Below are 27,071 nucleotides of genomic sequence, written 5' to 3'. Positions count from 1 at the left end.
ATTGGCTAGCTAACAAGAAATGGAGAGTAGGCATAAATGGCTCTTTTTCTGGTTAGCAGGATGTGATGAGTGGTGTGCCACAGGGATCTACGCGAGGGCCTCAACCTTTTACAATTTATATAACTGACTTGGATGAAGGGACCGAAGGAATGGTTGACAAATTCACTGACAAGACAAATATAGGTAGGAAAGTAAATTGTGAAGAAGACATAAGGAGGCTATAAAGCGACATAGGTTAAGTGAGTGGGCAAAGATCTGGCAAATGGAGTATAATGTGGGAAAATGTGAAATCATTCAATTTGGCAGGAAGAATAAAAAAGAAGCTTATTATCTAAATGGTGAGAGATTGCAGAGCTCTGAGATTCAGAGGGAGTCCTAGTGCATGAATCACAAAAGGCTAGTATGCAGATACAGTAAGTAATTAGGAAAGCTAACAGAGTGTTATCATTTATTGTGAGGGGAATTGATTACAAGAGTAGGGAAGTTATGCTTCAGTTGTGCAGGGCACTGATGAGACCACATCAGGAGTATTGTGTACAGTATTAGTCGCGTTTTTAAGGAAAGATGTAAATGCATTAGAAGCAGTTCAGAGAAGGTTTACTAGATTAATACCAGGAATCGGCAGGTTGTCTTACGGGGAAAGGTTGGACAAGTTGTACAGGTTAGGCTTGTATCCATTGGAATTTAAAAGAGTAAGTGGCAACTTGATTGAAACCTTTAAGATCCTGAGGGCTCTTGACAGGGTGGATGTGAAGAGGATGTTTCCTCTTGTGGGAGAATCTAGAGCTAGGATTCACTGTTTAAAAATAAGTGGTCGCTCATTTAAGACTGAGATGAGGAGAAATTTTTTCTGAGGATAGTGAGTCTTTGGAACTCTCTTCCTCATAAGGTGCTGAATTATTTTTAAGGCAGAGCTAGATAGATTCTTGATTAACAAGGCAGGAATGTGGAGTTGAGGTTACAATCAGATCAGCCACGATCTTATGGAATGGCAAAGTAGACTTAAGGGGCCAAGTGGCCTATTCCTGCTCCTAATTTGTATGTTTGTATAGTGATTGTAAAATTCAATCAATAAGGCCGAGTTTCTGTGACCATATTATTCCAGCTAACCCAATTAACGATTGCAAATTCAATCAATTACGATTAGCCCATTAACAGTTGTAAAATGAACAAACAATTTATTGACCCGTAGTGGGACCACACCAATGCTGACTGCGAAAACCCAGGCCAGTATCTCCATGTGTGGTTGGTGTCAAATTTTGTTTTATAATGCTCTTGTGAAGCACCTTAGGACGTTTCATTATGTTAAAGGCTGTATGTAAATGTATGTTGTTATTGTTGACCTCTTGTGGATTGCCACTCTATGCTCCATCCTTGATGGTCTTGCCTTCAGCTATCTAGACCCTAAGCTCTAGAATTTGCTCCGTAAGCCTCCCGCCTCCTTTTCTACTTTCTGTAAAACCTGCCTCTTTAATTAAATACCAAGGGTCACAAATTCAAAAATTATGAATTCTAGGAGTAGGAAAGTAAGCCGCAGAGAATCAGAGAATTTCTTTACCTGGAGGTTGAAGCGCCACAGATCTTTTCAGCACAGGAGGAGGTCATTTGATTTGCTGTTGATTGGATTTGGAAACTATTCCTAATGCCTTCCCCTCTCTTCATAGATTTGTATCTTTCTGTTCAAAATATTTATCTAATTTTCCCTTATAAAAGCTAAGGGTCTCTGCCTAAGTCACTCTCTATGACAAAGCATTTTATGTTCCAACAACCTTTTTGTAAAGACGTGTCTCCTAATCTCCCCTCACTCTCTTCATGATTTCAAATTGATTTTTTGAGTTTGATAGATTTTTGATCAACAAGGGGGTATAGACAGGAAAGTGGAATTGAGGCTATAATTAGATCAGTCATGATCTTATGGAATGGAAGAGCAGGCTTGAGGGGCTGAATGGCCTACTCCTCCTAGTTCTTGTGTTCCCTCATCACTGGCTCCATGATCAGAAGATGTGTCATTTCTCTGTTTATTTTGAAATTATTGAGCTTTTTAATAAAGATGTCTGCTAAATCTCCTTTGGTATCTCAAATCTATCATATCATAAATATAGTTTGCTATAGCCGGCATCACCTCATGCTGTATGTTCTCTTTGGCTTTAATAGCCTTTCTATGGGGCCAGTTAGCTCAGTTGGCTAGATGGTTGGCATGTAGTTCAGAATAACAGCAACAGTGCAGGTTCAATTCCCATTCCAGCCGAGCTAGACTTGGGAGCTGCCTCCTTACCCTGTCGCTGAGAGTGCAAAGCAATAGCAAATCACTGACATCAACTGCCATGAAAACAGCTCAGGATGAAGCATCAGACAATGAGCCAAGGACCTGCCTTTGGATAGCATGCATAATTGAATGAATGAATGAACCCTTTCTATAATGGGACATCCAAAACTACACACTGTAATTTAACTGTGCATTTAAGAATGTTACCTTCTGTGTATTCATTCAAGGGATGTGGGCTAGGCCAGTGTTTATTGACCATTCCTAATTGCCCTTGAGAAAGTGGCGGTGAGCTGCCTTCTTGAACCGCTTCAGTCCCCTTACTCTTATACTCTATGCTCTTAATTATGAAACCACTAAATCAATTTTGTTGTTATTACAGCTACTTGTGCTCACAGTTTTAAGAATCATGTATTTCAAACCCTTGATATCAATGTTCATCCAAACCCTTCAGTACTTTTTGATTAAGGATACGTTCGCATTCCTTAATGTTTTCCCCCCACATTAAATTGCATCTCACGTTTGTTTACCCGGATGTTGAAGAAGTTGCTGGTGACTGCAGTTTAAATGGGTTCAAGAAACGATCTGACGCATTTCTGGTTAGATAATGCGTTAAGGAAGTGGTGGGTAGATAGAGTCATAGATCTATGAAAAAGATGCTGACTGAACCTAATGGCGCTTCTCCACCTGCCTCTTCTAGTTACTTTACCAGTTGATCTTTTTCTCTGAAAATTTGACAATAATCCAGACTGAAACAATGGTGTTAGTGAGGACCTGGTATAAAGCAATAAATGAAAAATGTGGTGCACATAATGGAATAAATCTGTAATGAAAACCATATGAAATATGTGTGAGTTATTTATGAGGGGAAATTACTTCGGGGTGGAGAGAAGGCAACTGTGTAAGTACAGTCTGCAAGTTGATAAATTGGAATTTGTGATTTAATTGTACAGTAATGAAATCTTAAAGAAGTGAATGGAGCCAAGACTCCATTTTCTTTTTGAAAAGCACAATAAAACCTTTCAAGAGCCCCTTTGAGCTCTCTGAATGAGCTCTTAGTATAGCTTGGATTTTGAGCTGTTTAAAATATGTTTGTTCTGCTCCTACCATATAGCTTTTGTAAAGTGGGTTGGTTAATGTCATTGAGGAAATGTATGAGATTCTCATACTGTTCAGTCACAGAACTCAAACAGATATAAAACTTTGAGCTGAAGAATGAAGAGAGACATCCATGGAAATTTGCTGACTTAATAGAATTGATTCCAGAAATGCAACTAGCCTGATTGATTCAAGTTCAATTATAAAGTGTTTTGGAGCATCAGAGTGCTGTGATGTGATAGGATGTGATTTTATGGCCATGATCTTCTGTTTGACAAGTTCATGAAACTTAGCTGTGCTACTAGAGATGTGGGGAAGGTCAGGCATCACATCCAAGGCAGGAAAATTTGGTTATTTTGTGAGCTTGCTCTGTTGCCTGATATACTAAAGAGCAGGGGTTCTCAAACTGTGGGTTGCAACTTCTGGTAGAGTCATAGGACCAGCAATTGAAGTCTCGAGCTCATCCTCCGAGGCAGCAATGACCACTGTGGAGACGAAACTAGACCCTAATGGAACTCTTGCAGTGAGCCACTTTGATAAAACTACAACTCCTGGCATGCTCTGCAGTGAAACTCTGGCTGGTTATTGTGAGATCTGCTGGAGCCAGCCTCCATTTTGTTGCTGGTGAATTTGATCGATCCACATGCCTGGGTGCTTGTATTATTGTTCATGTTTTATTAAGAAGGAGCAGGTTGGTGTAGATTGTTACAATATTGCACTATCAGATTTAAGTTACCAAATAGAGAAGGGCGTAGAAATTCCCTTTCAGTTGCCTGGCCTAGAAATCAATTCCAGCAAAGTTTAGTTCGAGAAGCCAAGTAGCAGTGACAGGCCCACAGGTTCCATGGAGTTGGCACAACTCTCATTTGTCAGGGGAAATGATCAGGAAAACCCCTTCCAAAAACCCTGCAACTCTGTTTGCTTTCTCCTAAGAGCAAGACACATTAAATGCACCTCTCACTCCGGATTGAGATTTGGCTTCAAGTTCATTGTTGGCTAAAAGACCATATGGGTAATTTGATTAAATTAAACTCAAATAATCAGACAAGGCTGAGACAGTCTTTCATTGCAAATGTTCTATTGTATTAATTATTACATTTAAATCAGGGGTTCTCAAACTGAAGCATTACTCATCACTGCTTCCAGAGCCTTCAAAATGATTTTGTATCTCCTTCTCCCCTTTCCCCACTCTCACAACTCTCTCCCCTCCTTCTGCTTTCTCAACTTTCTCCCCTGCCCCACTCTCTCAACTTTCTTTCCCCCATGCCCCACTCTCTGTCCTCTCCCCTATTCTCTCAACTTTCTCCCCTCCTCCCACTCTCTCAGTGCTCTCCCCTCCTCCCCCTCGGCTCTCTCCCCTCCATCCTGTTCTCACCATTCTCTCTGCCTCATGTTCTCACAGCTCTCTGCCCTCCCACAACTCCCACTCCCTCCCCTGGTCTAAAACTCTCCTCTCTCTGCACACGTAGGACTTGAATTATGAGTTCCATCTGTTCCCTCATCATGATCCTGATTTTTTTTTTAAATTACGGGATGTGGGCATCGTTGACTGGGTCAGCATTTATTGCCCATCCCTAATTGCCCTTGAGAAGGTGGTGAGCTGCCTCCTTGAAGCACTGCAGTCCATGTGGTGTGGATACACCGCAGTGCTGTTAGGAAGGGAGTTCTAGGATTTTGACCCAGCGACAGTGAAGGAACAGCGATATATTTCCAAGTCAGGATGGTGAGTGACTTGGAGGGGAACTTCCAGCTGCTGGTGTTCCCATCTGTCTGCTGCCCTTGTCCTTCTAGATGGTAGTGGTCATGGGTTTGGAAGGTGCTGTTGTAGGAGCTTTGGTGAATTCCTGCAGTGTACCTTGTAGATGGTAGATGTCAATCATTAATTTTCTCATTGTGAACTGATAGCTTGATGTCTCTGCCACATGTCACCTGTACACACAACATACATGGGCACCTTCTCAGGGGCTGGTTATAGAATTTCTGTAGGTAGGAGAGTTGCCTTCACTTCCAGCCCCTGTAAATTGGCAGGTGGTGTGGAGGGAGCTGAAGGAGGGACCGTAGAATTAGAAAAAAATAATAATGATCCTTGATGCATTCTATTTAGAAATAGAAACCCCAGTGATAACTGTGCATAGATTTTATCTACTTGATCTACAACAGGGAAAGTCTTCTGGTTTGCGGGTGAGACTTATCACTGGGGCAGTGTAGGTGTGGAGTAAATCTCCTATCTTCTGACGGGAGTTCTTGATGCTGATGCTGGGTGCCTAAAGTCGAGAGGGTTCTGTTTATAAAACTCATTCCTCGCCTTGATGGACTTTTTTTTAAGGCAGCCAGTATAAAGCAAACTTAAAAAAAAATTCACAGGTAAAACACATCAGTTTTGCAGCTGTAAAAGAGTTTTGCTTTAATAAAATTCAAGAGTTTGTGATGGTCGCAACTGTTAGTGACATGTTATTGTTTGGAGGCAGTAGCTGTGAGCCAGGTATTTCCTATCTAGAAGGAGGGGGCATCATTTCTGTGTTAGAGATTTATAACTTTTGATAGATGGTTTAGATCAGCATTGGGAGAGGTCTGGGAGTAGGATCCAGAATGGCAAGCAAGGAAGAGAAATTTGTATAACGATTGTATTACACTTCATGATATGTACTTATATCTTACAGTGCGCCATTTAACTGATGCTGGCTAGAATATAGAGAAAGGCCACTGAGAAATTAAACTAAAGTTTTGTTTAAACATTCCTGAAACAGAATACTGTTTGACCTGAGCTGAATTAACAATTGCCTTTCACACTTCACATAAACAGGAAACATCCCTTCCACATGCACCCGTCATTTCCACCATCCCCCTATACCATGCTGCACCACCTCCCCCCCCCCCCCCCCCCCCGCCCCCCAACCACCACCACCACCACCACCACCAACCTTCCAAAACCACCATTAGTACTCCATTTGACACAACTGGAGAATTTCCATTTGACATAAATAAAAACAGTAACACAAAGCTCACATTGATCAAGCAGCACTAGCAAACTGTGAGATTGACTGCAGTTTGGAAGGCAGACATGCATGATTATTTTTCAATCAGTTGCATTTACAGTACAATTAATTCCATTCACAAAATAATTGGGACATTAAGTATTAAGTGACATCTCAAATGTTTATTTTCCTGTAATATTTGGATATCAATTTATAATTTGCACTGTAAGTAATTCTGCATATATAGAATATATAATAGATATATGGGTGTGTTTCCAGTTGGCAACATAACTTTTGGTTAAGATGTTAACAGAACGCTTGAACTTCCCTGCTGCTTTGCCTTACTACCTTGTAGATACACTTCACGTATCCCTTGAGTAGACTTTAACTTCGGTGGTTTTGTAGAACAGGTGAATTGGCAGCCTGTTTTACATCTCTCCCAAAAAATGGAAACAAAAAATTAGGAGTAACATAAATTAGATTGCTGATTCAGTATCACTTGTTTTACACTATCACTAAGCAACAATTGCTTCTCATCCTGCCTGCGGCCTTTTACTTATGTAATTTCCCTACAATGTACCCTTGGCCTCTTCCTCTAATCTTCCATCCACTGCCCCTTGGTAATACAATCTGAAGACATGCTGTCAGCTTTTACTTATATGTTGATGTGGTGGCCTTCCTTCCTTTAAGATGATGGTTTGCGCTGTAGTGGTCAACTCTGTGTTAAACATTGCCTCGTGTGGCTCAGGAACCCAAATGTATTTGCCGCAGAGGAAGGGAGTGGCCTGACAAGGTACACAATTCACTGGCCTCCACAGCCAGCTAAGCTTTTTGGTCTGGATTTTTGCTCCCAAGGTGGGTAGCGCAAGTCAGGAAATTTTTAGAATTGCCACATCCACCTTGGGATAAACTCACTAGAATGGCAGGATTTTCACTCTTGGTGGAGGGGAGGTGGGTGCAGGTACAAGGGGAGGTACAGGATGGATTCGGGCCCAGCATCCCTGGACCTAAATCAGAGGTGACCAAAGAGCTGCCAAGTACTGAGGCAGGCTGTTTAAAAGGCACACCTCAGTCCTCTGGGACTTGGTCCCAGTTGTTTTGTTAAATATTAGGTCCTCCAGCCCTCACCCATCTCACCCCTGCATCTAAACTCATGCCAACCCACCTGCCACCTTTTGCCCTTAAACCCTCCATGCCAACTCACCCAGCATCCACAGTGGACAGACCTCAGGAACCATGTTGAGATGAAATGTGAAAAAGGTCTACATATCTATTACAGCCTTTACTATAGTAAAAAAAAACTCCCCTTCATGAAAGCCCACTCAAAACATTTAAATCTCCTCAAGTACTTAATCTCTTAAAAAATAGTGTTGCATTCATAACCCCACATCAAAGACAGTTAAACCTTTAATAACCTCTTTGAGCTGTCAATCAAACTTTGAATTTAGGATCTCCTAAAGACCCTGTGTAGAAAGCACCCAAGCATTAATAATGACATAATGATAGCCTTTGGAATAATGTCAACAAACAGTTATTATAACTGCTAGATCAGATTTTTTTCAACTCTCACTTACACATGCAGTCGGCTTTTTTAGCTTGTAAAGGGATGGGGTTTTAAATGCCTCCACAGCTTGACTGTTCTGCAGACCTCATCTGCCCTTCATGAATATTTACATTTAATCCATGGCTCCCGCACAGTGGGTTAAAGCTCTTGCTACAGAGAAAATGGGATTTGTTTGAACTTGGCACTGGGTTCAAATGGCCTTGCTAAGTTTGGATTTCCCCCATGTGAGTCACTTCCTTCCACACAGACAAAAATAGGATCTGTCAGAAATCTGGTGGGACTTCCAGATCTAGGTCCTGCCTGCCATTTTTAAAGAATTCTTGACAACCCTACAAAAATGTGGGCCTTTGTTTCTGCTCGCCTTTTCCAATGCCCTTCCAAACAGTCAGCCTCCAGATGTCATAGCCATAAGCGACTGTCTCCCAATTGTCAGTATCTGTTATCATCGCATTTAGTTTGCAGGTATCCTTGTAGTGGAGGTTTGGGTGCCCAGGAGGTTGTGTCCCACTGGCCAATTCATCATACAAAAGGTCTTTGAGTATATGGCTATCATCCATCCAGTGAATGTGGCTGAGTCAGCGCAGACATCGTTGGCTTAGCAATGAGTGTATGCTGATGGAATTAGCATGCTGCAGGATCTCTATCTTGGTGTCCTTGTCCTGCCGAGAGATGCCAAGGATATGATTAAGACAGCAAAGCTGGAAACTGTTTGGCCTTTTTTCCTGTCTAGCATATGTTGTCCAGGTCTCATCAATGTAGAGGAGAGCACTGAGAATGCAGGTTTGGTAGACTCAGTTGGTGTTTTCAGTCAGGTTGCTGTTGTTCCACATTCTCTTACTTAGCTTGGACATAACAGCTGCAGCTTTTGCAATGTGTGTGTGTTGATTTTAGCACCAAATGACTGATTTTTGGTGATTACGGAGCCTAGATATGTGAAGCTATCAACAGCCTCTTGTATCACATTATCAGTGCTGACATATGGCGGTATGGCAACCTCCTGGACTATGATATTTGTCTTCCTGATGGTGATGGCCAAATTAACTCTGCAGGCATGACAGTGTCTGTCCATATGCCGCTATAGATGCTCCTTAGTGTGGCATAGTCAGCTTGGAGCAGCTCTCTGATGAGGACTTGATGTACTTTTTGTCTTGGATCTTGGGTGGGCAAGGCTGAACAGCTTTCTCTCCATCTGGTATGTAAGTAGACACGTTCTGTAGATGACCTGAAAGCATATGACAGCAGCAAAGAGAAACACATGTCAATGAGCGTGGATACCAGAACACAATCCTGTTTGACTCCACTGGGGATCTCAAAGGGTTCTGAAGTTGCCCCACCATAGCTGACCTTACCCATCATGTTGTCATGGAAAGAGGAGATCACATTGAACAGCTTCGGTGGGTAGCCAGTTTTCTCCAACAACTTAAATTGACTGCTTCTGCTTACATGGTTGAATGCCTTGGCATATAGTGGTCTCCTTTCTCCAAGGCAATTCTCTTGCAGCTGCTGGACTGAGGGGCTTGCAGTGGCATAGTGATAATGTCACTGGGCTAATAATCCAGATGCCCAGGGGACATGAGTTCAAATCCAAATGGACAGCAATGGTTCAAGAAGGCGGCTTACCACTGCCTTCTCAACAATAATTAGGGATGTGCAATAAATGCTGGCCCAGCCAGCAATGCCCACATCCCTGTGAACGAAGTTTTAAAAAATCATGTCAGTTGTAGGTCTTCCAGTTCTGAAACCACACTGGGATTCGGGATAGATGCATACATAAAAACAAAAAACTGCGGATGCTGGAAATCCAAAACAAAAACAGAAACAAAAATACCTGGAAAAACTCAGCAGGTTTGGCAGCATCGGCGGAGATGAGCACAGTTGACGTTTTGAGTCCTCGTGACTCTTCAACAGAACTAAGTAAAAATAGGAAAGGGGTGAAATATAAGCTGGTTTGGGGGGGGGGTGGTGGGGGAGAAGGGTGGGGGTTGTTGGGACAAGCAAGCAGTGATAGGAGGAGATAACCAAAAGATATCACAGACAAACGAACAAAGGTGTTGAAGGTGGTGATATTATCGAAAAGAATGTACTAATTAAGAGTGGAGAGCGGGACAAGCAAGGTACAGATAGCTCTAGTGGGGGTGGGATGAATTAAGACTAAAAGGGCATAAAACGTATAGATAAACGATGGGTTGAATACATTTAAAAATAATGGAAATAGGTGGGAAAGGAAAAATCTATATAAATTATTGGAAAAAACAAAAAGGAAGGGGAAGAAGCAGAAAGGGGGTGGGGATGGAGGAGAGAGTTCAAGATCTAAAATCGTTGAACTCAATATTCAGTCCGGAAGGCTGTGAAGTGCCTAGTCGGAAGATGAGGTGCTGTTCCTCCAGTTTGCGTTGAGCTTCACTGGAACAATGCAGCAAGCCAAGGACAGACATGTGGGCAAGAGAGCAGAGTGGAGAATATGCAACACCTGCCCCTTCACTTGCTCTCTCCTCACAGTCCAAGGGTCCAAACACTCCTTTCAAGTGAAGCAGCATTTCACTTGCACTTCCCTCAACTTAGTCTACTGCATTCGTTGCTCCCAATGCAGTTTCCTCTACATTGGAGAGACCAAACGCAGACTGGGTGACCGCTTTGCAGAACACCTTCAGTCTGTCCGCAAGCATTACCCAGACCTCCCTGTCGCTTGTCATTTTAACACTCCACCCTGCTCTCTTGCCTACATGTCTGTCCTTGGCTTGCTGCATTGTTTCAGTGAAGCTCAACGCAAACTGGCGGAACAGCACCTCATCTTCTGACCAGGCACTTTACAGCCTTCTGGACTGAATATTGAGTTCAACAATTTTAGATCTTGAACTCCCTCCTCCATCCCCACCCCCTTTCTGTTTCTTCCCCCTCCTTTTTGTTTTTTCCAATAATTTATATAGATTTTTCTTTTCCCACCTATTTCCATTATTTTTAAATGTATTCCACCCATTGTTCCCGTTGTTTATCTATGCCTTTTATGTCCTTTCAGTCTTATTTCACCCCACCCCCACTAGAGCTATCTGTACCTTGCTTGTCCTGCTCTCCACTCTTAATTAGCACATTCTTTTAGATAATATCACCACCTTCAACACCTTTGTTCTTTTGTCTGTGACATCTTTTGGTTATCTCCCCCTATCACTGCTGCTTGTCCCAACAACTCCACCACCACCACCACCACCACCACCGCCACCCCCCCCCCCCACCCACCCCAAACCAGCTTAAATTTCACCCCTTTCCTATTTTTACTTAGTTCTGTTGAAGGGTCATGAGGACTCGAAACGTCAACTGTGCTCTTCTCCGCCGATGCTGCCAGACCTGCTGAGCTTTTCCAGGTATTTCTGTTTCTGTTTTTCTTTGGGATAGATGCATTCAGTCAAGATCTGCAGCCTGACAAGGGCAACATAGGCAAATGTGTGTTAATGACACAGTTTTACTTCTTGACTCTTCCATTGCCTTGCTACTTGTCCAATATTCACTATTGGATGAGCTACAATTTTATCCAGTTAAATGTTAGGCAATCTTCAGCTAATCTAAAACTCTGCTACCTCATCCTATCTCACACCAAGTCATGCTCACCAGTCACCCTTGTCCTCCCTTGTCTACATACTCCCAACCCCACCAACTTACAGTTCTCATCCTTGTATTTAAATCCCTTCAAGGACTTGTCTTTCCTTATCTTTGTAACTGCCTTCAACTGTACAACACCTCCAGAACTCTGTTTCTCTAACCTTGGCCTCTAGGGCATCCTTTCTTCCTTTGCCCTACCATTAGCAGCCATACATTCAGTTAAGTCCCGTTCTTCAAATTCCCTCCTTAATTTTCTCCATTTCCCACCCCCTCCCTCACATCCCTTAAATCCCACCTCTTTGACCAGTTAGCCACACCACCTAATATCTCCTTTCTTTTCTTGCTTGTTTGTTTGTCTCTGTGGAGCACCATGGGATGCTATCTATGTTAAATACACTATATAAGTGCAAATTGTTCATGCTAAATGGAAAAATTATACACCATATAAAAAGGAAATGCTAAACAAAAAGTGGATTATGTTAAAGCTGAAAAAGTTAGCTTTTAGTTTGTTATGGATAGCGAGAGATATGAAACAATGATGATCTAATTGAATAAGGGAACAAGTTTGAGGGGCTGAATGACCTACTCCTGTTCTTATGTTCCTATTTTAAATTGAGAACTTAAAATGTCTGAAGTCAACTTAAAGCCGAGCATGAAGTGCCAAGGGTATGATGTCTTAAAAACATATTTTTGCCAAGTGTTCAAAGTTCAAGACAGTTCTTAAGTAAGTAGAGTACAATCTGGTTGACAGTGAAAGTTTCATAGTCTTTTTTAGCATTAAGAGTGTAATTTGAAACTGGGAACTGCTCTCTTGATGTATCAGGAACGCTGTGATGATCAGTAAAGTTTGAGTAAGCGTCCTTCCCTGGGATGGATATAAGGTTTTTTCCAACTGTCTTTCCGCTCCTTTTGGACATTTTATTGGATTTCTCTTTCTGGAATTTTACTTGAAGTTGGTCCAACCTTTTACCATTTAGATCTTTTTAACATAGTTATTGTTGTCTGGGTTGGATTTTAATCAAAGTCCAAGAAATAAAGTTTCCTCCATAATATATTTTATTGGTTTAAATCCTAAATTAAAACTGTTGCCTTGTATTTCATTTGGAAGGAATGGAAATGCATTGACAAACATGCTCTGACCACATCAGTAAATGTTGGGTTAATGGCGACATGGTTACATGTACATGACAACTAATAGGAGTTATTGAATGAAGGGATTTGTATGAGATCAATGAATTTTTTCACAAACATTAGTTTTACAAGGGAGCACTGAGAGAGAGCATGTGTCTTGGGTGAGAGGCTCAGGGGATAGTGGAGGGAAATGAGAGAGATAAAGGGGAGAGTGAGAAAAGGCAATGAAAGGGGAAGAGTGGGAGAATAGAGTTTTCCCCCACCCTCTGTCGCCACACACAGTTTTTTTGATTTAAGACAAAATGCTCGTAGGTTATGTTCTTTATAGTTTCATTTACAGAGTTTAATTTGCCTATGGCTTCCCTGAAGCTCTCTCAAATAGCATTTTACCCTTTGATCTATATTGCATGCTTTTCTTTTTACAGTGAATTGTTTTGTTTGATGTTTTTCCAAAAAGAAACTCAATCATTGTACCCCTTTGCCCAGGTGGAGTTTTCTCGCAAGATGATTCTGACTTTCACTTTGTTTCTAGAAATCTACATTAGCTAATGAGTTATCTAACTGGTCCATACCCGGAGGAAATTAGATACAAAGGACTGTGGATTTGAAATGTTAGATAGGGCATCAAACTCAAAATTGCAATTATGATGATACTTTAAATGAATAGCTAATGGTGGTTTGTTGGTAGATTGTAGCCCAAAATCTGTGCTCAACTTGGTCACATCTCCAGTGTAACTGTCAAAGGAGGTCTTAAAAATGAGTTGGAAACTGGGTCCTCATGATTCTGCCTTGTTCACTCCAAATTTCTGGAACTTCTTCATGCCAAGACCAACTAATATCCTTAACCCTTTTGGGCAAAGGCTGTTTACCTCAAATATGCTGATAACCTTGTTTGCAGAGTTTGGATAGGATATGTGTCTTTGCATGCATACTTAAAATCTGCAATTCTACCACCAGAGCAGGCTGATTGCAATTTTGAGCTCCAACGTGTTTCTCAGTTATATAGTTAATAGAACAGGTGCAATCGAGTGTTCTGTACAAAATTAAAATAAACTGAAACTATGGCCTCAAGCTCATTATTCAACTGTGTATTATCAGTTAGATTTCTGTCTGATTATCCACAGTAGCACCTTTGACAGTCAACATGGAATCAGATCTAGAATCATCAGCTGCAAGCATGAAGTATAAATCTGTGTCGCTGCCTACTGCTCCCTCACCTTCAATGAAAGACAAGAAAAATCCTTTTGAAAAGTTTTTTTTTCAAAAAATGCTGAATTTAGGTGGAAAAGATCAACCAGTTTGATCTGGAACCCCACTAGTGGAAACACCTTCTATATATTTATCTTGTCAAAACCTTTCGTAATTTCAAAGCCCTGTATTCGGTCACCCATCAGCCTTCCCTTTTCTAGAGAAAAGAACCCCAGCCTTTTCAGCCTTCTCTGATTATTATAATCTCTCAGCTCTAGTATGATTCTTTGTAACTGTATCTTTGCCAGAGCTTCTTCTAATGCAGTGACCAGAACACTTTAAGTGTGGTCCAACCAAGGTTCCATACAAGTTTAACATAACTTCCCAGCTTTCCAATTCTGTTCTTCTGGAAGTTAACCTCCAGTGCTTCATTTGGATTATTCATGACCTTTTAAACTTGTGTTGCCCCTTTTAATGATTTGTGAAGGTGTACCCCATACCCTTTTGTTCCTTCACCCCATGTTGCCTTTGTACAACTGAGTCCGAGGGCTCTCAAATGCCTCGATCCTCTATCTTATTGACAAAGTAGCCAGAATAACTGTACCCTTTAAGCTTTAAAAAAGAGAAAGGAAGCCAGTTATTTCATGCTAAGGACTTGTGATTGGCAATCAGAAACTTACAAACATTATTTCATCTGCATAGCTCTCTGATCCAACAATTAAACTTTGCTTGGCAGAGTTTTCTGAAAGGAATAGTTTTACTTCAGCAGCAAACTAATATATTGCATGGTATCATGTTCCTTTGCTTATAAAACAACATAATTTGCTGTGCGCAAATTAGTGGGAGATTTGCCAGTGCATGTAAAAGCTGGCTGTGTATGAAGTTTCATGACTTGAAACTTGTTTTTGGTTTGAATGATGATGGCTAATCATATTGATTTATATGTTGCCATCTTAAGTCCATGGATGAGATTACAATTTACAACAAAATGCAATACAATTTTGCTTCAACCATGTGAACACAGAAATCTGCTGAACATCACCATCTGTCATGGCCCCAACATTCAGTAAATCAAACTCCAAAAATGGAATAAATCAACAAAATGATCTACTACATAGAATAATGTAGCCTGGTCTGTGTCTGAGTACCCAAATCAGATCATGTTTAACAAAAAAACTGCTGGAGCTAAATTCCTCTGACTTGTGATGCCATGTGACTCTTTGATATGTTATTAACTGATAGCATGCCCCAGACTCTGTGTTAACTGATGTGTCATCATCTTGGTTCACCATTATTCTCTATTTTTTCATTAATTGCTGCAATAAGCTCCTTTAGTTGTTTATAGCTTTTAATATCGATCTCAATTTTAGGTGGCCGCTTTATCGGAAATATGGCGATTGATGAGAGCGACCAGATTGACAGTCTTTCGATCACAAGTCTCACATGCAGTCCTACCAGAGGCACCTGCCATCAAGGGTCTGCTTCGGCAAGAGATTCAGTTTCTGCTTTTAAATATTCAAAAGAAAGCTCACAAGGAAGGCAGGTAGAGTATTTACAAGATTGTTTTATTCTGTGTGTTTGGCAAAATCTTGTAAGAATGGTGAAGATTTTGGTTTGGTGTTCTACTCAAGTAGAGTTGTGTGATTTGACAGGAGACACAACTTACCACCCTCTGTTGATGTGGGAACATGCCCAGATTAGCAAAAAGGTTCTTGCAAATATCTCCACCTTTTAGCCTATTTCGATCCCTTCCTCCCACCCCACCCCACCCCACCCCACCAGGGCCATCTGTCACTTGGTCATCCTGCTTTCTACTCTTAATGTCACCGTTAGCACACCCTTTACCTAATATTACCACCGTCAACACCCTTTTGTCCTTTTGTATTTGGCAATCTCTCCATTGCCTCCACCTATCACAGGCCCTCTATCCAGCTCCACCTGTCCCACCCCACCTCCCTTTAAACAGCTTATATTTCACCTCATTTCTATTTCTCTTCAGTTCTGAAGAAGAGTCATACGGACTTGAAACATTAATTCTGTCTTCCTCTCCACAGATGCTGTCAGACCTGAGTTTTTCCAGGTATTTTTGTTTTTGTTTCAGATATCCAGCATCCGCAGTATTTTGCTTTTATCATGCAAATTCTTAATGGCCTCAATGTTGAGGTGTATGGGAGTTGTACAATGTTTTTTGTTTTGGATAAGTATAACTGACTCTGCTGAGGATAAAGGAGAACTGGCTTTTTGAAACTTGTGATCAAAATTGGAAGGAAACTGAAATTTCTGCAAAAATGCGTTCAACTCTGGCATTTGTGTCACAACCTTCAGGAGTGGAGTGAAAAAATAATAAGAAAAGATAACTCTGTTTAAGAATATGATTAGAAGAGTGTAAAAATAAACACAGAGGATCAAGTACCATACAGAATAGAGCAATTTCTGATCTATTGGACCTATGGATGTGCCATCAGTAGAATGCAGCTGATTAATGGTGAATAATAATATCCTGAAGCCTTGCTTTATATTTGAGGTGCAGTGATAAGTTTCATGTAGCTTAATCTTTTTGAAGGTTTTTCTTATCCTGTCCACGGACAGTCTATACATGGCCCAGCCAGAACTGGACACATTTTTGCGCCTTGTTGTTGCATTCAGCAAGATCTACAACAGTGCAGGGTTCCTCTAGCGATAGGCATTGCAGGAGATGTTGCATAGTCTGTGGCTCAGTTCCACATTCACAAGTTGTCGGGCTGGTTGTATATCCCCATTTGCTTAGTGACACCTTTGAACGACCTACACCAGTCCTAAGTCTGTTAAGGCACTTCCAGGTTGCCCAGTTGCAATTAGCTCCTGGGGGAAGGCTTTCATCTGGTAGAATTTCCATCACTGGGGGTTGTTCAAGACTGGCGAGCCGGTCTTTCCACAAGGCGATGCGGGCTTCAGATGGGGTTGCTTGTAATGGAACAACACTGTTCATGAAGCTCTTCCTTGACTGTAGGCAGCTGGGTGTAGGTGTATGACCATGTAGAGAGTGCCTCTCATCTGATGCTTGACGGAGTCGCTCTTTCTTGCTGGCTACCATTCTTCTTATATTAGGGGGAGCGATACCCGCCAGGATATATAGGCTGTTGGTGTTTGTTGGTTTTAAACAACCTGTGATAAGTTGGCAGCTTGCATTCAGAACGGCATCCATCTTCTTAGCAGGAGTAGATCTTTCCCATGCAGGGCAGGTGTATTTGGCAGTCGAATAGCAAAGAGCAAGTGCACTGATTCGCAATGTTTTCAAGCTTGCTCCCCATTTGTGTTAGTGAGCTTATTCAGGATGTTGTTTCGTGTGCTCACTTTTTGGAGGTACAACCCATGGTTGTATGTCACGCGTAGGAGATTGATGGTAAGGTGGAACTTGTTAGGCCAATTCACTTTTTCTAGTTCGACACATTGTTCTGCTTTTAATGTTGATAAATTAATAAGGTTTTACGCATATAAGGAGGCCAGGTACTGATGATTAATGATTGAGGTATTCAATGCTTTAACCTTTTGTCTTGAAGAAACCACTGATCCTGAATCTTGCTGTGGAGGTGCTTCACTGTGAATCTGCAATGTTCATTTCTTCTAACCAAAACTCTGAGATTCCTCACTTCTAGTAGCTCTCCAACTCCAATCCAGCCCCCCTATCCACACACACGTGCACATGCTAATGCACTTAGTTCTGTGTTGTGGCTAATGCCTGAGAAGTCTGCTTTAAACACTTAGGACTCTTGTATCCAGAGAGAGAAGTGATCTTTATACCATAGATTCACATTGGCTTACAACCTGGGTTCTAGAGATGAAGGATCAGTGTGTCCAATACAGACAGACTCTCCAGACCTAGATTCACTGATCTTCCCAATCTTGCTATTTGTTTAAAGCCCAAGTATTAATGCAGATCAGGACAACATTTGTACAATTGTGCATCCGTGTAATGAATGCTTGGATTGATAAATCTTGAAGATGAATTCTGGCGCAGACACAACGGGTGGAATTCTCCTCTGCACCCGCCAGTGGAATCAATGGCGGATGGTGGGGATGGGGGGAGAATTCGATGGGAGGCCCAAAAATTAGTTTTACGCCGGCATGAAATGACGGCGGGATCTACCGAATTGCGATTCCCGCCAGAGGCCAGCATGAACTGATTTACATCTCGCTAATTGGATGATGATGAAGGCCCGACCAGAATCTTAGCCTCAACCCTCCCACGATTGATTCTCTGCAACGCCAGTGGGAATACACACCAGTCTAGAACACATCTGGACTAAAGTGGCATGCAAAAATTATGACTTAGCTTAAGAAGAACTTGATCAGCTCGCAGACATCTGAGAAGAAGATAGAGGCCTCCAGCTACCAGACTCTGGAGTACCACATGCAGCACAGGGTGGGTGGAGCTTCATCCATGTGGATCCTCCACAAAGCAGCTTCCAGAAGGTGGGAGTTCTCCATGCAGAAACCTCGCTCAACCTTTGGACCTTCTTCCAGGAACATCACTCAAGCTTTGGACGTTCTTCCAGGGACTTCGCCATGGGATCAGATTGTCAAGCTGCAAGTGGAAGGCAGTAGGAGATACTATTGGGCGGCGAGGGTCTGTTTTGGGGGGGGCGGGTGTGATTAAAGAAGATGAATAGAGGATTGAAGAAGTGGTGGGAGTGTTTGAGACCTAGAAGGGGGCATTGGCGGTTGGGTGTATTGGAAAGTGTATTACACGGGTGTAACAAGGCAGCAGAGGGAACGGAGGGAAGGGTGCGAATGGCTGTGTTGCTGGTCGGGCGGGTATGTCCAGGTGTGAGGGGCATGGTGGGGTATGCCTAGGTGTGAGGGGCATGGTGGGGTGTGCCCAGGTGTGAAGGGGCATGGGGGTGTGCCTAGGTGTGGAGAAGCATGGGGGAGGAAGTGTCCAGGTGTGAAGGGGCATGGGGGGATGTCCTGGTGTGAAGAGGCACAGGGAAAGAGTGTCCAGGTGTGGAGGGGGGGTGGGGGTGGTGGCAAAGAGCCTCCAGGTGTGGAGGGTTATGTGGGGAGGGGGGAAAGAGTGTCCAGGTGTGGAGGGGCACGGATGGGAAGGAAAGGGGTTCACATGTGGATGGGCATGGTGGGGGGGGTGGGGTTGCAGAACAGTGTCCAGGTGTGAAGGGGCTCACAGGGAGGTGTCAGTGGAGTCAACTCTTGTCTCCTGGGGAACGAACTGAGGCAAGGTATGAGGGGAATGGTGAATGTTACAGGGGGCAGAGGGAGCCAGTAGGTTGGGAAGGTGAGGGTGCGATGGTGTCCTGTGGAGGGGAGGTGAGGGTCATTGGTGGAGATGCGTAGATACACTTGGACTCAGGGGTGGCCAGGAGGAATGCGGGCAGGTCAGTGCTTAATGGGGGTTGATTCTCAGGAGGAAGGGTATGTGACGAGAGCATAATAAATTTCATAATATTTTTCTGGTTTATTGTGAAGTAGATTTATGAGGGTGAGTATAGTTGGGTCTGCCTGTGTGATTTAACTACATTTGGAGTCAAGTAGACTGCTAGCTTTAAATCATCAAAAGAAGCTAGGTGCTTGACATGCTAATGAGTAAATATGGATGCTGGCTTAGCATGTAAGGTGTGAAGGTAATTTATATTTTCAGATAAATGAAGAGATTTGGATTTCAAATGGATCTTAGTCTGTTTACAACTAGCCAGATAAATAGGGTTAAGGAGTGTGTTTATTTTTCCAAAGATTACAGACAATATTGTCAACATGAAAGTTTTTATATTATGAGGAAGGTACAGTTTCAAAAACATATGGAACAATAGAATTTACATATTAAAAATAGACAAACGTGTATAAAGGACAATGAAAGGCTATGTGGAAGAAGGCCATGTAAGATCTAACAGGAGTGTGTGAAATAGCCTTAATGAAGCCTCTAGCCGTTTGTGCATAAGTCTTTTATATAATGAGGAGAGAGTGAGTGACAGCACGAGCTGCCTCCAACATGGAGGCACACATAGCCCTCAAGTTGCTATACCATGCATAGATCCTTACTGAGTGGAGGCCCAGATCCAAGCTTCCCATTGCCAATTGCCTGGACCTGCTCCATGCCTGCCAGCTGGGCTGCCCTCTCTTCGAACTCCGTGAGAGCCCTCAGATTTGGGCCCCCCTCCGATCTTCTCACGTTCTCGACGGTTGTGACTCAACTTCTCCTGGTCAAAGACAACAGAAAAGATGGGTTTGAGAGGAATTATATATTGCATCCATTTGTACATTGCAATTTCATGTTCATTTTTCATACTTCCACTCTTAAGATAACCCATTGGATTGTGTGGCACAGCTTAGTCCTGGATGGAAGAATTCCAGCCAATGAATCAAATAGCTGCCTTCTGCGCAATACATTTTCCATGCCTCTATGTTGAACTAGTTTGGATATTTGATATTGGGACATACGTTGCAATAAGTTTTGATAAATGAATATTTTCTAATTAGCAATTGACTAGAATTATTTAAATTATGGCAGAAACTATCAAAGAACAAATGGAATGTTTTTAACGATGCATTGTGCAGGGTACAAACTAAATATGTCTTATAGAAGCAGAGCTTAAAATCAAAACCAAGATCTAATGGTTAAATTGGAAGACTAAGGTGCACTGGTGTTTTGTTCATTGATTCATCGAAGTGCAGATGCATTTCTTCTCCAAGAATGCAAGGTGTCCTAAAATATCCTCAAGTACCTTCTAGTTCAAGTGGTGTTGGGAAATGTCATAGAGAAGATCTGTCTAAATCCTGTGAACAGTCAGTGTGTGTATGAGGAAAGCTGGAATAGAACATAAATACATGACAACAACATTTTTAAAGAAAAAAACTGAATTTCTTATTTGATGTCTCTCATTTTTGATGTGTTCTATAATTTTGAAAAAATAAGTATCCAGACAGTTAGTTTGAAGTACTGCAGAACACACATTGCATTACAGTGGTTCATGTTCATTTGCAGCAAGACATTATTTTTCCTTTGAGTAGTAATGCAGTCTGAATCCTTTATCTTTAATTATCAGCAAGAAACTTGCACTGAACTATTCTTGTAGGCTAGAAGATTAATAAATATGAAAATGCTTTGATGGCTATACCAGGATTTAAAGGATTCTTTTCTTTTTATGTGTTTGTCTCCTATAATTTGGGAGGGGAAACAAATGCCCTCCTACTTTTAGTCTGTACTCCTTGGCTTTTTTCTAATGCTAATAGTGAAGAATTTTTTTCAATCACTGAGTGAAACAGAACATTTAAATCAGATTAAAAACTAACTTTAGTTAACCCTTTCTAATCTATCACTGGGGAAGAATCACATTTCAGGATTAGTAACTTTTGCTTTTAATCCACAATTTTTCAGGGGTATATCAAGTAACTTTGAAAAGGGCAATGGATAAATACTTGGAGGGGAAACATTGCTGGCATATGGGGAAAGAGCAGGGAAGTAGGACTATTTGGATAGCTTTTCATAGAGCCAGCACAGACATGATGGACAGAATTACCTCCTTCTGTGCTGCATTATTGTGATTCTACTTTAGCTGCTTAAAAAGAGGGCAGCCAGCCTGCATCTTGACACATGCTGTTAACCAAATGACAAGCACATGAACAGAAAGAAAATAACTCATTTATATCCTCCACTATGACCCACAGACCTTCAACTGCATAAAGGCCAGTAGCCTGAAATGTGTAGAAATTAGTAATGTTAATTGCTGAAAGTCTTAAGATTTAATTTGTCCTGCAACAAATTTACTGTTCGTGTTTTTTTAAATCCTTGTATCTAGACCTGTTGGGATGCAGATGTGGGAAAGATTCTCTTTGTGGTCACTTGAATTTAGTTGTAAACGAGTTCTTCATAAACAGGCTAATGATTTTCCTTATGCAAACTGAGTGGAAGAAATTTCTTCCCTTTCCCCAGACTACCCCACTTCACCAAAGGTGGCAAATTCCCTAGTAATTAAATATAAATGGTGAGCCAGCTGGGAGAAACAACTCGGATATTTAGCAATCACGTCCTGAAGTTTTCTCTCAGGCTGCTGATGGGTAAATATTGATTGCTACTTCCACAGCTATTTTGCAATTAATGTACATAATTAGTATTGTGCCACGAGCATGTTAATTGGAATCCTGAGTATATCTGGGCAGAACAATGTCAGTTGACGCAGCATCAAAGGGTAAGCCAGTTAAAAGTTTTAACAAAAAACAGATCTGACATTGTGCTCATAATATTTATAAGACTTCAGCTGGATTGGGGAGGAAAGTATTTATAAATAAAAACTCTCATAGGTCAGTAGAATATTAATCGTTTTTCTTTTCCTTTTGTCAACTATGCTTTTTAAAGGTGGTTAAAATTGGAGGCTGGAAAGTCATTGCATCAATGTGCTGCCTGCACCTGAAATTGCCTATTGTATCTGAACATACAGTCATTGACTGAGACAGGTGGTGACTTTCAGAACACTTTCTGCTGGCAGTGCACTCTCCAATTTTAGAGAGACCGATTTCTACATATCCTCTCAAGAACTTCTACAAAGACTCCAAGAACTACTAAAAGAGTAAGAATTAAACAGAGGACTGAAGACTGCAGAATTTTGTGTCTAAAACACTATCTATATGTCCTCAATTCTATTGATCAATTCGAGTGACGAGTAGTATCAATCACTCTGATAACATCTAAATCAACAAAGCCACCTACACATGCCCATTTATTCTCTAGCTTTACAGCTCTTTGCTAACAGAAGGAGTGGAAACAGGTATTGAGAAGACAGGACATAATTATTCCTCACTTAACAAGCTATCGTGTATAAATAAAAGCAAAATACTGCAGATGTTGAAAATCTGAAATAAAAACAGAAAATGCTGGAAAAACTGAGTAGGTCTGACAGCATCTGCAGAGAGAGAAACAAAGTTAATGTTTCGAGTGCATGCAGAGTTTTTCCAGCATTTTCTGTTTTTATTTAAGCTGTTTTATTTGTATAAGTCTCCATGATTTAATTAACATTAGACCATTCAGTCAAATCATTAACTCTATTTTGTAGAGAAATTTCGAGCATTTCTTAGGGCATTTCCCTACAGTTCACAGGTATCAGGTGTGAGGATCCTGGCAATTATTTTCTTTAATTTTGTAAATTTTGCTCCTCTCTGTGTTTGGGCATTTGATTTGCAGTGATCTGTCACATTGTGATTATGGAGAAAAGCCGATTGAATTTATTTAGCTTGCTCCTTTTATTGACAATGTACAATTTACTCTACTATACCTACTTATTTTCCTGAGTGTTCTGTAAAATACTCCCTGATCCTCAACGATAATCAAGCAAAGCTGCAGAATGTTTATTAATTGCCCCATTTCAGCCCCAGAGTCTTTATCTCTGATCCCAGAGTTATGGAAAATATTTTATCCTGAGAAGTACTCTATAGCCCAGATATTGTCAGGCATGTTAGTGATGGGAGAGGGCAGAGAACAGAGATTTCTTCATGTCAGGAAAATAGTGGGATGAAGGAGACTCCACTGTAGAATTGTGTAGACTTTATGAAGGAAGAGTTATGCTAATGTCACACAGAAATGTATATAATTCATACTGGCTTTGACCTTTTCTCTGCCTGTGCCCACCTAAAATGTGTCAGCAAACCAGAGGTCTAACTTGCTCTAGTTGGATTCTCAATATTCTTTCTATTCTGAAAGTATAGCTATACCCATTTTATGTAGTCCCAAATAGAGTGGTTTCATGATTAATTAGTTTAAAGATTGCTATCCATTTATTCTTTCTAAATACTACCTATCCCATTATAAAGTAGTTGGGAACAAGGTGCAAAAGCTTTTTTTAATCGTCTGCATAGTTACCAGCTGGATGAATCAATGGAAGGGTTGATTATCTCATTCTCTAGAATTTTTGGCTTAGGTTTTGGTGTCTTTCTGCACCCCGCCTTGCCACCACCACCATAGAACATGCTGTCAGCTTAGGCTTTGGACTCCCCCTGCCTTGGAACATGCTCCTCCTATCAACAGCCAAGAATGTATTCTACTCAATCCACGCTGAGGGCTCTGCACAGCTCTCCACAGCAGCAACAATGCTGGTAGAGGAGTGGCCCATGGCCACTCTCACTGTCATTCACCCCTGGCAACCTGGTTATTTTAAGGGATGAAACAAATTAATATGTGTGAGAATTGGAAAATTGATCTCACAAAAATATACTGACTATATCTTGGGAATGTATTTTGTAGCTTCGTTTTAGAGCAATCAGGAAAAACAAAATCCTGTTCTCTTTGGTTCTCTGACACATCACTGGGAGAATAACAGATTAATTTACATTGTGTTTTGTTTATTTTATGTTGATGTTACATATTGGATCTGAAAACATTGCGTTGGCAGCACATCTCCTGATATTGCATGTGTTTAAATGGGAAAACTTGCTTCAATATAAGTAATTTTAAATAGTCATTTGTTAGTACAGAACTTGAGTATTGCAGAAAAAAGGGACATGTCGAAGCTTTTCGTCTTGCACTCAGGATACTTTGTAAGAATGCAAGACAAAAAGCTTAGACATGTCTCTTTTTCTCAGCAATACATAAGTAGTTTTGATTAAGTAGTGGTTTCCAGGAATGTACGTACTAGTCTGTACATTGAAAAATTGTTTGTTTTGGTTCAAGCATAGGCATTTAATTTTATTTTGTCCTTCTATTAGGTTATTTTGATGTGGAGCTTCCATTTGTGTGCATTGACGATGTTTCTTTACCAGTATGTCATGCACTATTCATGATTGCTGGGAGCAAGTGCAACATTTACTTTCCAGTCACATGGCATCCATTACAATTAGCAGGAGGGGCAAGATCAGCTCTCTGCTACAAGTGTGTGTGTAACAATTGCCAGTGTTAACATTTCAGGGTTTGTATTTAAATGCATAGTTCTACTCCTAAACTGATAGATTATCTGGTTGTTTTGATTTTTTGTTTGTATAAGCAAAATTCCTTTCAAAATGTAAGGTTAAAATGGTGGTTACCTGTTCTAAGAGGATGACAATTGTTATGCAAAATAGTTGTTGGATTTCTCTCCTTTAATTATGTGTTGTGAAAGGTGAGTTGCAATCAATACTAATTAATCTCTAGCTTTCTCTCACGGAAGATGGCTTTGATTGAGAATATTGAATCATTTGTGACCCTGGAATAGATCCAGAGGAAAGCCAGGAGAATGATTTATAGTTTAAAGACCCTCAGCTACTCAGAGGGTCAATGGCTATGGTGACCAGATTTTCAAAAGTCAAAGCCGGGACATATTGAAAAGCCTTGGAAAGGCGGCACTCCGTGATCTTGGTCATGTTGGGTGACCAATGGTAGGAGTCTGGGGGAGGGACAATTGAAGTCATGTGATGAAATCTCCCAGAACATGTCCATCCAGAGTTGGTAATCCTGTTAAGACACATAATTATTGAGGGTAGCAGTAACAAACCACAGACTTTTGTTTCAATGACATTTCTGTCTCATTTTCTTAACAAAAACGAACCAAGACTTTGGTCACAGAATCCCATCCAGAATCCTCTATTCCACTCTAACTTTACTATGCAATGCACAAGAGTAACCCTCATTCAAAAGCCTTGTTTATTTTCATTTGCGCACTGGGCTCGAATAATAGACGTTTTTAGCTAGAAGCTGGATTTTAAACTAGCAGATGTACCTCAAAGGTGAGAGATTTTGTTTTCACCCAGAGCTGCAAGCAGGAAAACACACAATCTTTCAATGAGAAGTTTGGTTAAAGGTACAATGGCAAGTGTGGCTTGCAGTTTTCATCACCCAGACTCTCATTCCTTCCCAGCTCCAAGGTGGTGATGGGGGTTAATTTGCCTTTGGTGTTAATCCCAGTAACTCCTTTAAATCATTGTCTCCCCTGCTCCCCTGTCTGGCCCCCCATGTTCTCTCCTGTTTGCCTCCAGCACTCTCCACTGGCCTCTGACTCTCTATGTTCTCCCTTCCCGCTGGCCTCCCCTGCTCTGTCCTCCCTCTCCTCTGCCCTCCCCTGCCCTGCTCTCCCCCACTTCTGTCCTCCCTTGCTGGCCTCCCTTACTCTCTCTGCTGGCCTCCGTACTCTACCCCGCTGGCCTCCGTACTCTACCCCGCTGGCCTCCGTACTCTACCCCGCTGGCCTCCGTACTCTACCCCGCTGGCCTCCGTACTCTACCCCGCTGGCCTCCGTACTCTACCCCGCTGGCCTCCGTACTCTACCCCGCTGGCCTCCGTACTCTACCCCGCTGGCCTCCGTACTCTACCCCGCTGGCCTCCCTACTCTACCCCGCTGGCCTCCCTACTCTACCCCGCTGGCCTCCCTACTCTACCCCGCTGGCCTCCCTACTCTACCCCGCTGGCCTCCCTACTCTACCCCGCTGGCCTCCCTACTCTACCCCGCTGGCCTCCCTACTCTACCCCGCTGGCCTCCCTACTCTACCCCGCTGGCCTCCCTACTCTACCCCGCTGGCCTCCCTACTCTACCCCGCTGGCCTCCCTACTCTACCCCGCTGGCCTCCCTACTCTACCCCGCTGGCCTCCCTACTCTACCCCGCTGGCCTCCCTACTCTACCCCGCTGGCCTCCCTACTCTACCCCGCTGGCCTCCCTACTCTACCCCGCTGGCCTCCCTACTCTACCCCGCTGGCCTCCCTACTCTACCCCGCTGGCCTCCCTACTCTACCCCGCTGGCCTCCCTACTCTACCCCGCTGGCCTCCCTACTCTACCCCGCTGGCCTCCCTACTCTACCCCGCTGGCCTCCCTACTCTACCCCGCTGGCCTCCCTACTCTACCCCGCTGGCCTCCCTACTCTACCCCGCTGGCCTCCCTACTCTACCCCGCTGGCCTCCCTACTCTACCCCGCTGGCCTCCCTACTCTACCCCGCTGGCCTCCCTACTCTACCCCGCTGGCCTCCCTACTCTACCCCGCTGGCCTCCCTACTCTACCCCGCTGGCCTCCCTACTCTACCCCGCTGGCCTCCCTACTCTACCCCGCTGGCCTCCCTACTCTACCCCGCTGGCCTCCCTACTCTACCCCGCTGGCCTCCCTACTCTACCCCGCTGGCCTCCCTACTCTACCCCGCTGGCCTCCCTACTCTACCCCGCTGGCCTCCCTACTCTACCCCGCTGGCCTCCCTACTCTACCCCGCTGGCCTCCCTACTCTACCCCGCTGGCCTCCCTACTCTACCCCGCTGGCCTCCCTACTCTACCCCGCTGGCCTCCCTACTCTACCCCGCTGGCCTCCCTACTCTACCCCGCTG

The 27,071-nt window shown here is 42.5% G+C and overlaps 1 protein-coding gene across 11 annotated transcripts in view; it reads left to right on the top strand.

The window, feature by feature from the left end:
- The window catches only part of ccdc24 (coiled-coil domain containing 24), a 107,550-nt gene that overhangs the window by 14,235 nt on the left and 66,244 nt on the right, over positions 1–27,071 (top strand). For 7 of the 11 annotated variants that reach the window (XM_041208917.1, XM_041208919.1, XM_041208918.1 and 4 more), the window contains one exon: positions 15,184–15,356. In XM_041208917.1, coding sequence (XP_041064851.1) covers positions 15,184–15,356 — 173 coding nt within the window. Of the gene's footprint in view, positions 1–11,240; positions 11,260–15,183; positions 15,357–22,382; positions 22,570–27,071 lie in introns of those variants that run through there. The other 4 variants (XM_041208926.1, XM_041208922.1, XM_041208923.1 and 1 more) reach the window with 3 other exon arrangements.

The sequence above is a fragment of the Carcharodon carcharias genome, chromosome 16, assembly GCF_017639515.1.
Source record: "Carcharodon carcharias isolate sCarCar2 chromosome 16, sCarCar2.pri, whole genome shotgun sequence".
Classification (NCBI taxonomy): domain Eukaryota; kingdom Metazoa; phylum Chordata; class Chondrichthyes; order Lamniformes; family Lamnidae; genus Carcharodon; species Carcharodon carcharias.
This window is presented reverse-complemented; position numbering and strand designations above follow the sequence as displayed.